This window comes from Mizuhopecten yessoensis, unplaced genomic scaffold (assembly GCF_002113885.1).
Source record: "Mizuhopecten yessoensis strain PY_sf001 unplaced genomic scaffold, ASM211388v2 scaffold4999.1, whole genome shotgun sequence".
Taxonomy (NCBI): domain Eukaryota; kingdom Metazoa; phylum Mollusca; class Bivalvia; order Pectinida; family Pectinidae; genus Mizuhopecten; species Mizuhopecten yessoensis.
The window spans coordinates 302297-316210 of NW_018405827.1; the positions used below are offsets into that span (position 1 = coordinate 302297).

General features: G+C 36.5%; 1 protein-coding gene across 1 annotated transcript in view; it reads right to left on the reverse strand.

Annotated features, from left to right (window-relative positions):
• LOC110450106 (PDZ and LIM domain protein 3-like) overlaps positions 1-7545 on the reverse strand; it is an 18685-nt gene extending 11140 nt beyond the window's left edge. Inside the window, exon 1 of the mRNA XM_021497367.1 lies at positions 7141-7545. Coding sequence (XP_021353042.1) covers positions 7141-7242 — 102 coding nt within the window. The 5' untranslated portion in view covers positions 7243-7545. The remainder of the gene's footprint in view (positions 1-7140) is intronic.
• Between the last annotated feature and the right edge of the window lie 6369 nt (positions 7546-13914).

Consider the following 13914-nt stretch of genomic DNA (forward strand, 5'->3'; position numbering starts at 1 on the left):
CCCCCCTCCCCAGCAACAGAAACGTTTAATTGTTTCGGGCTTTTGGATAAATAGAGACCACCCCTTGCCCGGAAGTATCTTATTACACCTACACCCTTGCCCTCCCCTCGCTTGGAAATCAAGGCCTAACATTCATTTAGTGATAAAATACACATCCTCAAGGATGAAATGCTCAAACATGCCCAATTATATTCCGATACTTGGAAAGATCGCTTTACCATAAGTAATTAACCTCCTGTACAAGGACAAGTCATTCTAACATGTCCAATTATCACCCTAGCACATGTACTTATATAGATATTGATATATGTTTAAGAAATTTTCTTTAGTAACATTTATCAAAAAGCCCAATATAATCTCGGTGTATATTTTCACATCCGGAGTATTTTCACGTCCGGGGTCCACTAAACGAAAAGAACCATACCTCGGCGCCGTACAAGACCATCTTTGTAGAAAATTAGAAAAGATAAAACACACAGACACATACAAAACAAGACCAAATCTAGTGCTTTTTTTTTAATCTCCACTCATTCATTTTTTGCACTTTTGGAATATTTCCTATCAAGTAACGTTTCTTTTTGTAAATGAATTAGCGGTGGCATGTTCCATTATCGAGAATAAACTTTCATTTCATATTTTAACGACACAGTTCCGGTTCCGGATTTTACGTCATGTTTATTTGCACAAGAAGACTATCTAGACTATATAAATTAAGAAATAATCAGAATGTAAATGTACTTGACTAGAGTATGTATGTTGTATGGAAAAAATGAATTGTAAATGTATTATGTACTGTTAAAAAATCTTCAAAAATAAAAGAAATTAAAATTTAAAAAAAAAGAAAGAATGTAAATGTACGCGGTTAATTGTAACATATAACAAGCCTACCAATTCTAGTGAAACCTGTCTAATCTGACTCCGTGTGTGACAACACGGGTTTGTGTTTCATAAGAAAATAAAACGCTTCAACAATGTGACAGTTTTACATGATTGAAATGTTGTTCTTAAACAGTTATGAGGGTAACGATGGACAATTGTACGCAGGTATTTCCTTCAAACACATCTATAAGATACCGTTTAAACATATATACCACACTTAGATCTATACAACAATATAATGTCTAACGGTATGGCTAATTCAGTTGTTTCTTCTATGACGCCCTGATTACAAAGACTAGTTCAGTTATAGCAATGGTTCAGCAGAAAGTGATTCTATCACAGAGATACACTGTTATATGTCTGCTGTGGCAAATTGAATGAAACGGATTTGGATTTCAAATAAAAGTAATCCCAATTGACTAAGATATCTTTACATTATCAATATCCTGTCATGTAATATGAATACATATATTTTTTCAATTGACCAAATATTTCTCAATTTACGTAAGGATACAGGTTTTGAAGCAATAATTGTACGAAACTGGGAAAAGGGGAGAGGGAAGGGCAGGCGTAAAGGGAGAGCTAAAGGGTCTATTCGAGATACTCGGGATATTGGTGGCATATTTCTACCATCGACTTTCGACTTGCGAGTTACTTATGTCGATGTCACATCTGAGCATTAACACGATAAAAAGCCGATTTACCTGCTTACGTGATAATCATCTCGGAAAATGTAGGAATATGTCGACATAATTTAAACGTTATTTCGACATATTCATAGATGATGTCGACATATTCTAAAATGTATGTCGACATAAGTAACTCGCAAGTCGATGGCAGAAATATGTCACCCTTAAGGATACTTTCGTGAGTCGACAGCGTTATCAAATTCGATGAGATGTTCTTTCAAACAAAAAGGAACCAACGTCTGTGCGTATGTTAACACCAACTTTGACCCTGGTCGTCAGTGTCAGCCATTTAGTAACGTTATTCAAAATATATGAGAAGCTTCCAAGATGTAATGCATTCTTTACGGAGAAGGAGTGGAGGTGATATTTCGACATGGAGGATAGGCTATAATTTGCTCTATATGCGTCTGAGTGTCATCCCTGTGAGCCCCCTTTGTTGTGATTCCCCCCTCCTCCCATTACACAAACAGCTCTCTGGGCAGACATATAGTTCGTGTAATAATTGCGTCGATTTATGCTTGTGTTGATAGCCTTACTGTTTCCTTGGTAACATTCTCTTCCAATTCACAGCGCTATTCTAGATCTATAGATATACCTAGTCCAGGACATCGTTAACTACCTTTATCCGCGTTCCATGAAATACAGTGTACATGTCATGTACATATGTATAACGCAGTTTTCGTTACATTGTAAAGCAATATATATCAATCAGACGACTTGTACAGAGTTATAGACTTCGTTATGAAGGCCTTGGTACTTGATATGTTCCCATGGTTGGCACACTCCTCCGACATCTTGTTAGGGAGCCACATCTGCCCCTTATCTTACCAGCCGTAATATCACCGGTGAATGTGATAAGCGCATATTATGGCCACGCGCCTCTATAAACAGTCGACGTCATCAGTCGGCAAGTGATTCCAGATTGTTTATACACATATATATTTGAAAAGACTGTTCTAGCTACAAGTTGTTGAAAAGGCTAACAAGTTGCACGGAAAACTTTTTTTTTTAATCTGCTTTAGTCGCTTTATCAATAAGAGTAGCACGTGCCGGATTCTTGTTTTTTTATCATTTAATTTGCTGGGTTCATGAGTAGCCTCAGAGCGTGTTAATATTATTTCAACAGGTCGGCAGCACATGTTTACCACATCATTGCAACAAAAGTGGGCGTGGGGACCTGTTGTTTATTGGACTCTACTGATGCGTGTCATTNCCCCCTCCCCGCCCCAAACAAACACACACACACACACACACATTCTCCGAACCCCCTCCCTCCCCGGCCGAAACTCTGGTAGTGAAACACTAGCAGAGGTATTGGGAAATGTTGAGTCTCATTAGATCTATAGTCTGTTTCAGTTATGTACTATACCAGCATTTATTGTTCTCGAGTGCCAGTGTACACGATTTGTACCGCACGCGTAACCACACAGAGTGTTTCTCGATCTGTACCGTTATACACGTATACATGACGTCGCATCTCAACAGAACAGTAAAGCATACAACCAGTGTACCAATTTGAGCAGTATAGTATACCTGTCTAATAAAAATTATTATGATTAAAACCAGATCTTTATTTCACTTTCATTGAAACGTAGAGTACCGGAGTGGAAATACAGTTCTGCATTTAATCAGATTGTATTGAAATCATCCCCCACTTTGTTGGGGGACAGCGCGACTGAGTATTCTTTTGAGAATTGTAGTACTACCCGTCTATTACAATTTTCCATCGAATTTGTCCAGCTTTATTTGCAAATATGAGGATAGTACATGTGATACGTCCCCTTAGGAACAGAGCTAGCGTAGTATGGCTGAAACCTGTTAGTATGTTTTCGTGAGGGAATCGTGTTAAGAATAGTACCTGTCCACTGTCCACTGTCCCCCATATATATATCTTTATGCGAACTGTGCTATTGTTCGCAAAAGTGTTTATATATGATGTTACCTTAGATACCAATTATTTGACCTTAATATTATCTACAAACAACTCGCAGTTTATACTTGACTCTTTCTTATTCATTATACAGTCTCTAGAACTGAGCATAGTGGGCTCTGCTGACAGTATAAGGTATGGACTTTGCAGCTAAAAATGTTCAAATCAAATTTTCTATCTGAAGCTATGTTAATTTTATTCATTTTAATGTATATTGGAAATATAAGCAATCACTTTGCGACTTTTCTACATGATGTACATGTCTATGTATGTATTTCACTGTGTTTTACTATTTTGCCTTCAAACTACTTTGTAGTTACAAATGTGCGAATAAATTTGAATTGAATTGAATATGTCTATTAATACCCTTTCCTGGGGGAACGTGCTGGTTTTATTGTCTTGCTCCAAGAGTATTAAGTTTCTGCCTATTTATGAAATAAAACATATCCTTAGGGGCGCTGTGCAGGTATTGTATACTGTCTCCTTCAATGTCCGCTAAGCAGAAAACAGCAGAAAGTCCCTAATACTGCCGTACCCCTACACAAGTCGCCTTTTAAGACATGAAGTAGGAACTTACAATAAGACAGTATCTCGATTTCGACCAATCAGAAGCCACCCTAATTAAGACGATCATTTGTATCCAATCAATGGCTGCCATATTATCAAAATCGTCATTTTTTACTCAAGTTTGAAAGTGTCAGGTAAATATGTCTTTCACCAGCTTTCATTACAACCTACAAATTCTGCCCCTAATCCTCAAACCGGGCGTCACGTTGCGTCCTATAGTGGACTACATACACTGGGTCGATTGGCTACAATCTGTCACGATCCTTGGCAGACATACATGTACTGTCACCATTGGTAGGTTTGGTTTGGTTTGATTTTGCTGAACGGTCTTATTAACAGCTAATGTCATTTAAAAGGACGTGCCTCCATGTGTGTAGTGCATGTGTGCTTGCTTGTGTATATGCAAGAGACAGGGTATGTTGGTGTGCTTGCCTCTTTGTGATAGCGACAGCATCTCAGGAATTTCAAACCTCTAGTATCTGACTTGGTAAATGCCGTTATCAAAGAAGAGGACAGTTTCCACTCTCACGACGTGGTTTCACTGTTCACAAACACACCAGTACAAACAGCCAGCAACATAATCAGCAACATAATCTGAGAGATATTACCAGCAGAAATCCGATTTATGAGAAACTACGAGAAAGTTTGGAACATATCTGAACGACTTAAAACACCAGTTTTACCAGAAACACACCCAAATTATCTGCCACCTAGTACAATAAATCGGAATTACCATATTACGCTAACACCCAAAATAAAAATGATCGATTGAGACTTACAAAACTAGTTAAAAGTGAATACATGTAACATACAATGTAACTAGTTAAAAGTGAATACATGTAACATACAATGTACAAAAACGAGGCAAATTTAAGAAGCAATCAAAATCCGGAAAACTAAAAACATGAACAAAGACGAGGGGGGCACTAGCTAAATCATACGTATGACCCATTACTGCCTAAGATTGTTGTACAGGTAAAAAATACAAAGGGAAACGTTGCAACACTTTTAACGTGTGCATTGTTTGTGGATAAAAGTACATGTAAAACTTTGATACTAAAAGTATAAACGTTATAGTCAAATATGTCTCAGCTAATCAGAGACCATAGCGGTCATGCTTGGTGACTGTTTGGAAAACAAGATGTCTAATGAATATCTTCACATGACTCTCAATACACATGTGGACTTCCATCAGTGTCTTCCCAAAAGTTAGAAAAATAGATTATTTTTTACGAAAACTCAAATAATTGTTGAAAAGAGATTCACTTTAAAAAAATTATAAATCTTTCATTTTACCACTCTTTGAATATGCCTATGAATTATGGGATGGTTGCACTGCTTTATAATCCGAGAAATTAGAGAAATCTCAAAGAGAGGCGGCTCAAATTATAACAGGACTGCCTCCTTATACAAGTAATGATTCATTATATTTTGAAACGGGCTAAGAAACACTATCAGAGAGGAGAAAAAGGCGTTAACAAAATAAAATAAATTAAATTAAATGAAATGAAAAAACATTTTAACCCCCAGCTATTTATCGGCCCTTTTACGTAAAAACAGTGGGTAACAACAATCGGTTCAATTTACGGAACCGATATGATTACAATAGTCCTTCTTGTAGACTCTCCTCAAGCAACTCTTCTTTTCTGCCATCGATTTACGTCTTTGGAATTCGTTAGACAATACAATAAGAACATTGCCAACTTTAAATACTTTTAAATCTGCTATATCCAGTGGTGCAAATTCGTCTCCAGCATCTTATTATAATTTTGGCGAACGCAATTTAAATATATTACATACAAAACTCAGGCATCAGTGCAGCTCTTTTAAAAATGATTTGTTCCGTGTTAAGATTGTTGATAATCCAGCATGCACTTGTGGACATTCCTGTGAGGATGTTGGTCAATTTTCTTAGAATGTAAACTTTTTAATACAGCACGAATTACGCTATTTCAAAACATAAACTCGTTGAATAAATATCCAGGAAATTTAGGTTTATTTTTATTTGGGAATGAAACGTTTTTAAGATAAGTATAGCGAAAGTGAATCAACTTTCGTAAGACGTGTAGCATGTAACCAAAGACAAAAAGGTTGAAAAAATAATCTTAGGAACATATTCTAAAGATGCTCTTTTTTGTTTGTTTGTTTTTCAGACATCCAGTGATGTAGATTTTTAAGTATGAAATATACATCACATCAATACACGTGTAAATATTGAGATCTTGAAATATCGAAATGGTTCATCACCAAACTGTAAACGTTGATGTCAGATACATGTATATGAATATATAAACGAGGGTAGTTATACATTGTTAGATGATCAACGGGGGCGCTCATCGATGTCTTAGTGTAAAGTGGTAAACGAGGGGCGTCGTGTTGGGAATTTTACTGTACCTTGAGAGATACATGTACTACACGGAGCCCCGCCTGTGACAATATTGTACACACGGGTTAACTATAAAGGTTCCTATGGAGACACCCCAAGAAATTATAGGATTCTGGTAAACATGGATACAGGTCTGGCTTAATATATATTTATATTCAGGATTTACGAAAGCGTTATTTTTGCGACTATTTTTTCACAAAACATATACATGTATTTACTATTTGAAAATCAACAATATAAAATCCGTAAATTTCAACATTCATGACTTAGCAAATTTCCACATAGATAAGAAAATTTTACTGAATCCAATAATTATACAATAGCACAAAAGGCAGCAACTACATATAGTTTCACATGATGCACATTATTTACAACATATACATGTACATAGAAACAGACTATAGATTACCTCCCGGTCGAAGAGTCGTATTTCAGTAGTACTAATTTGGCTTGTGGCGTCGGCTTTCGTTCGTCCTTTACCCATCCTGCTAATCCCATATTCAATATGTTATGGTTTTATTTCAGAATAAAGTTTTAAACTAACCATGTCCATGATTGTTTATGACCATGACGCTGTTTTTTTTTTATTTGAATGTCTTGAGTATTCCAGACGCTTGCTATAGATTAAGATACCCCGTCAGCATTGATAAGCAGCATGGTATGGTTCCAGAGATATATGCGTAACTTACCTTTTTGACGGAGAGCTGAGAGTTAAAATCGGTTCCTCCCTGTAGCCTGAATCCCCAGGGATCCATCGTACTGTTTCGTTGAAGCTGTATGTAGGTCTGCATTATGACGTATTAACAGGTGCAATTGGAATGCTTAAAAGTTAAAAACTGAAATCGACGGAAATTCCCAAAAGAAGAAGAATTATCTATCGTCCTCAGGTAAAATCACCTTGATACAGGTGAAAACCTTCTCCTCTCTACGCCAAACACAAGTACAACCTCCTCCTTGAGTCGATGTTCTTGCACCTCCGAGATTTAATGATATATAAGGAAGAGCGGTCTTCTCTGTGGTGGTACTCTGATAGGCCGAGTAGTGTGCGAGGAGAGAGATGATTGGGGGGAGGAGGAGGGGTTGGGGCTAGATGCGGTAACAGATAGATATTTCTGTAAACGTGTACTATATATAAACGGAGTGCATACACACCAGTGCATGCGGAATGTACGAGGCAGACGAACAGCCAGGCACGTGCGGAATGTATCGGTCGCTACAGGGGATGTTATGTTCCTTCTCTATCGTCCCAACTCAACCTTTGGAAACCTTCGTGAACGACCTATGGCCTAGTACGCCAATGTTTGTAAACGGGTTGTAAGAAAGTTGTGTTGTTTCGTCATGATGAGACAGTATAAATGTAAACTACGATGGGCTGGGCTACAGGACCTCGATCTTGGCAGAGACGTATATATTACATTGTAACATATACGTATCTGATCTGGGGGTGGGTGGGGGCTCGGTTATCATACAGCCGCAGGTGGTATCCACACCAAGGATAAGATAAGCTAGGACAAGAATTAGCATTAATCGATAATTTTCATATCTATATAAAATTATGTACATACTTGTCTTATAGTTTGGTTTAAACCTAATCCATTGCAAATAAATTTGCAAACCATTTTTGAGCAACGACACTCAAATTTTGGTGTTAGTTTTTGATTAATTCGAACTCCAGTTACTCTTTTGTATGCACACTGAAAGCAATTTTCCATGAAGATTTTTATCACAGGGATCAAATGTAATTGGTGTATTATTTCTCTCGAGTGCGTTCCTAACTTGTGTTTTGTTTTAAATGTGCTTGGCTAGCTAAACTTGTAATTTATTCATGGTAACATATCAAACAGCTACATGTATATTAAGAAATTCCAATTTTAAAATTTATCAATTATGTAGGATTAAGAAATTCCTTCCAGTGTCAGCATGCAGAATCACATTTCACTATTGTTTTATTCTACGATACCTTGATTTGTGTTCAAACATTTGGGGACATTGCTCTAAAAAAATATTAAGTAAAGTTAAAAGAATTAAAAAAAAAGGATCATTCAAATCATCTCAGATGTGGATTATGGTGTTCACAATTATTTGTCAAACTTAAATGGTTGCCTTTTACCCAAAGAGTAGAATATAATGAATGTGTTTTGATGTTTAAAGTGATAAACAAATTGTGTCCATATTATCTGAATTGCAACACTCTTGTAACCAGATCAGCTACAATAGGCAGATATGCTGTTCCAAAACACAAAACGGAAAAAAATAAAAATTCTTTTAGATACAATGGTCCCACCCTTTGGAACAGCCTGTCAGTATCTGTCACTGAAAGTCGGACACTGAATACTTTCAAATAATAATGCAGAACATATTTAAACAATACATACAAACAGAAATGTGATGGGAATAGATACTTATATGTGTCTCTTAAGGTTGTATGCGGTTTTCCTATGCCTGTGTCACATGTGTTATAATTGAAGGTTTAATTACACTTTTAAAAAAAAAAAAAATGTTCTGCAATATCTGTTTTGGTCTTAGCTCATGCTATATTAGCATATATTTGGTCAATTTTTACAATTTGCCATATTGGTATATTTGTATATTAGACACAATATGTGTCTCTTAATTTCTAAAATGCATCATAAGAACTTATGCTTTGCGTGACATTTTATCAACTTACTAGTTTTATAATTACACATGTGACATATTCTTGACTTTCCAAACGATATGCTACTATCTTATAACCTAATGTATTTCATGTGTGCATGTATGCTATGTATCTTTTTATTATTCATGTTGTAAATATTGTATATTGTATGTCGACCACATGTGTGATGAGTCCTTGACTCAATGTGTTATCGAATTTAAATAAAGTATATTATTTGAATATTATCATCTTGTCACTCTTGTTTACTGCGTTACCTCCCTTGTAGTACTATGTTTTCGGTATTGTTTTTGTAAATATTGTGTATTTTTGTATATTGTATCCGGTATCCTGTATGTTTTTGTTGATAAACAAATTAAGGTAAACGTCATACAATATTGTGTTTAATTAAAGAAGCGTCAATCGGAGTCCTTCGGTTTAGATAGTACAGGTACACGTACGCATTGCTAGCCTGTTAAAAATGATTGTTATTGAAACTCTATTTAATAACATACCAAAGGTAATTGATACATATATCTACTCCTAATAACATAAGTGTATAATGTATTATTAACGTTGTACACAGAATGGTGATAATTCGATCGATCAAATAATTTAATAGCTCTTATTGTTATCTCAATTTGTTAGCTTATGATCTTTGTACTTTTAAATGTTTTAATCAATTCTTTCCCTCGATACATTAATACCGTTATGATTTTATTGCTGTTATTGTCGTTTAAACAAAACGTTTCAAAGACTGTACCGAAGCTCGTGAAATATGATCACTTAAGTAAAATACAACCTATTTGTCCCAACCTGGAATCATACTCAGAAACATTGCTTTCTATTATCTTGCAGATACAGACGGTTTCCAGAGGCGGTCCAATGGGGTTGTAACCAGCGCACGTGACGACCCTTGCCATTACAGCTCCGTTTGACTTTTTTTTTATTTCTGGACTGGTGAAGCCCCACTTCCCTTTCAGTGTTGAATAGTTGACACGAATTGATATCACACCTCTTGAAAATACGACTGGTTTGGATAAAAGTTGGTCCACAGTGGAGCGAAATTCGCTTGAAAATACGATTGGATCTTCTCGTTGTAAGGGAGATAACACCTACAAACTTTTGTAAGGTGGAAATGTTACTCTAATTATGAAATAATTGTTTGAAAATTTTGTACGAGAATATTTAATTTATTATTAACTTAAGTAAGTATAAGTCGTCAACTTACAACAGTTATTCTGTCACAAGTAAGAACTTATTGATAATATTTTGATACATGTAAGAGCATTGTAACTCTAATGCACTACAAACGTTAGGCAATGAATGTTTTTTCTTTGAAATTCGATTAGGATAATTAAATATAAAATTTGAATTGAAATATTATAATTGCATGGCGTTGTGGTTCAGAGGAATACACCGTACGCAGACATTTCTAAATCTTCAATACAATCTAGCCCTAAGTTGGACAGTAAAATTAATATATATATTTATATTGTTATTTTTACCGGCACATGGACATTCATTTATAGTCTTTGTGTTTTGTTTCATTTCTATATTGTTAAATATATGTTAATATCTTGGATACCTAGCAACATATGATGTACGAATTGAAGTTTGAATGGTCGGTCCGCGGACATTGTAAGCTCATGAAGGTTACTTTGGAAGTGTCGGCATTGAAGTTTGAATGGTCGGTCCGCGGACATTGTTAGCTCATGAAGGTTACTTTGGAAGTTTCGGCATTGAAGTCTGTTTATTGCTGATGATTGTTAAAAAGAGACAAGGGAGACATGCTAAGTTATTTTTTACATTTGTGTATGTTTTGGTGGTAATATTGGTGGTGAGGTGGGGGGAATTTATCTACCTTTCAAATGTTACAATCCTGTCATTTTGTGTGAAAATTAGGAAATTATCATGAGCAGGACGAAATGAGGGAAGAATCTGGAGCAGATTGGAAGGAAATGATATTTCATAACGTACAGATACTATTGACTTGTACTAATTAACACTGGTCTACGACTGAGTCATGCTATAACGCTAAATGTGTGAGCTACGCATACTGTGTTATGTATATATGCATGTATGTACTATATTTGTATGTATGTAATGTTACATGGACATTATATATTAGTTGAGATAACACAATGTATTGGTATTTATTCAATTATGTTACTTCATATAGGGGTGAGGTATGCTTGTCCTAGATATTCACCACCAACAAACCCTGGATGACGTTGTATTCTTACGACATCCTACGTTATTGGAGGTCTTGCTACTAACATCTATACACTATACTATTTCTGTAGCGTTGGAGATGATACTAAACCTTGTAATGGTTTGGAGTAATTCGGAGCCGGTTTTTGTCACAATGTGACTTGACTGGAAGTGGAGCAGCGGTGCTTCTATTGCTCAGAACAATGGTTTCTAGTCAGGCACTTTCATTTTGAGTAAAGTGTTGTTCTTTCTTTGTCTCGTTCTAGAGAAGGAATGAAGGACAGAGAGTGTGCCAGATCTTAGTTCAAACAATACTACGTTCAAATCTTTGGATCAGTTCTTTGTGTTGGCTTTGCAAACATCGTTATTGGGAATATATCTGCATTTTTGCAAATGTTCCTTTTCTAAACACGTGGGCATGACGAGTAATACTAAATGTTGACTTGCTAATGCCGTATGCCGTACTCCTGCATGTGGCAAAAAAATGCAAGGTTATCTTGCTCTGAAGATTTGTGAAAATAATGGGTCTTAACCTGGTTTACAGTGAAGCATTGATGAACATGTATATCAAGCTCCTTGCCATCTAATTTTCCACCAATAACTCATTGTTAAGTCCACAGGGACCTGAGACTTGTTACAGCTATATTTGGACCTAAACTAAGGTGTCTAAAGGAGTATATACATGTACAGTATCATCATTGGGTGGCATTTTTACCGGAAGTTGTTCTAAACCCCTTAAAGGTGTAAAACTATGCTGAACACCTTAGTTTAGGTCCAAATATACCTGTTACAAATTATCATGTCCCTTTAGGTCAAAGCCTTGATGTTTTTAAGGATTGTTTGCATTGCTATTTAAGCACTTCGAATGCACAAGTAACATTACATATAAATAATGTGAGGACAGACACATGTTGTTGATGCTATACTGAATATATGTGGGTCTGATGTCAGACATGCTGCTTTTGCATTGCTGCAAGGTTTCTAACGTACATACATGTTACAGACTGTACAGATGGTTTGACCTTCGTGAAGTGCGAGATAATAAACACCATGTCGTTGTGTGAGGGTAATGTATAATTGATAATGAATGTTAATAGGTTGTTGTGAAGCTATAGAGGCACTTTGCATCTCCATTAAATCGCTCAACCTAAAACACGCAGGTTTGAAACAAACATTAATATTCATGTTGTTTTCAAATAAACAATTCGCAATCTACTTTGACGGGTGAAATTAGCCCATATAACTGCCTTGATAAGTCATGCGCATATTGATGTAATCCTGACAACAGCCTAGCTAACAGTGGTAAAACCGCCTTGATAAGTCATGCGTACATTGAACTAATCCTGACAGCCTAGCTAACAGCAGTAAAACTGCATTGATAAGTCATGCGTACATTGTACTAATCCGGACAGCCTAGCTACAATGAAACAGCAGTAAAACCGCATAGATAAGTCATGCGTACATTGAACTAATCCGGACAGCCAAGCTAACAGCAGTAAAACCGCATTGATAAGTCATGCGTACATTGAGCTAATCCTGACAGCCTAGCTAACAGCAGTACATTGAACTAATCCTGACAGCCTAGCTAACAGTAGTAAAACCGCCTTCATAAGTCACGCGTACATTGAACTAATCCTGGCAGCCTAGCTAACAGCAGTACATTGAACTAATCCTGACAGCCTAGAAGTCATGCGTACATTGAACTAATCCTGACAGCCTATCTAACAGGAGTAAAACCGCCTTGATAAGTCATGCGTACATTGAACTAATCCTGACAGCAAAACTAACAGCAGTAAAACCGCCTTGATAAGTCATGCGTACATTGAACTAATCCTGACAGCCTAGCTACAGTTTGTAACAGCAGTAAAACCGCATTGATAAGTCATGCGTACATTGAACTAATCCTGACAGCCTAGCTAACAGCAGTAAAACCGCCTTGATAAGTCACGCGTACATTGAACTAATCCTGACAACCTAGCTAACAGCAGTAAAACCGCATTGATAAGTCATGCATACAAACAGCAGTAAAACCGCCTTGATAAGTCATGCGTACATTAAACTAATCCTGACAGCCTAGCTACAGTTTGTAACAGCAGTAAAACCGCATTGATAAGTCATGCGTCCATTGAACTAATCCTGACAACCTAGCTAACAGCAGTACATTCAACTAATCCTGACAGCCTTGCTAACAGCAGTACATTCAACTAATCCTGACAGCCTAGCTAACATCAGTACATTGAACTAATCCCGACAGCCTAGCTAACAGCAGTACATTGAACTAATCCTGACAGCCTTGCTAACAGCAGTACATTGAACTAATACTGACAGCCTAGCTAACAGTAGTACATTGAACTAATCCTGACAGCCTAGCTAACAGCATTACATTGAACTAATCCTGACAGCCTAGTTAACAGCATTACATTGAACTAATCCTGACAGCCTAGCTATCAGCAGTACATTGAACTAATCCTGACAGCCTAACTAACAGTAGTACATTGAACTAATCCTGACAGCCTAGTTAACAGCATTACATTGAACTAATCCTGACAGCCTAGCTAACATCAGTACATTGAACTAATCCCGACAGCCTAGCTAACAGCAGTACATTGAACTAATG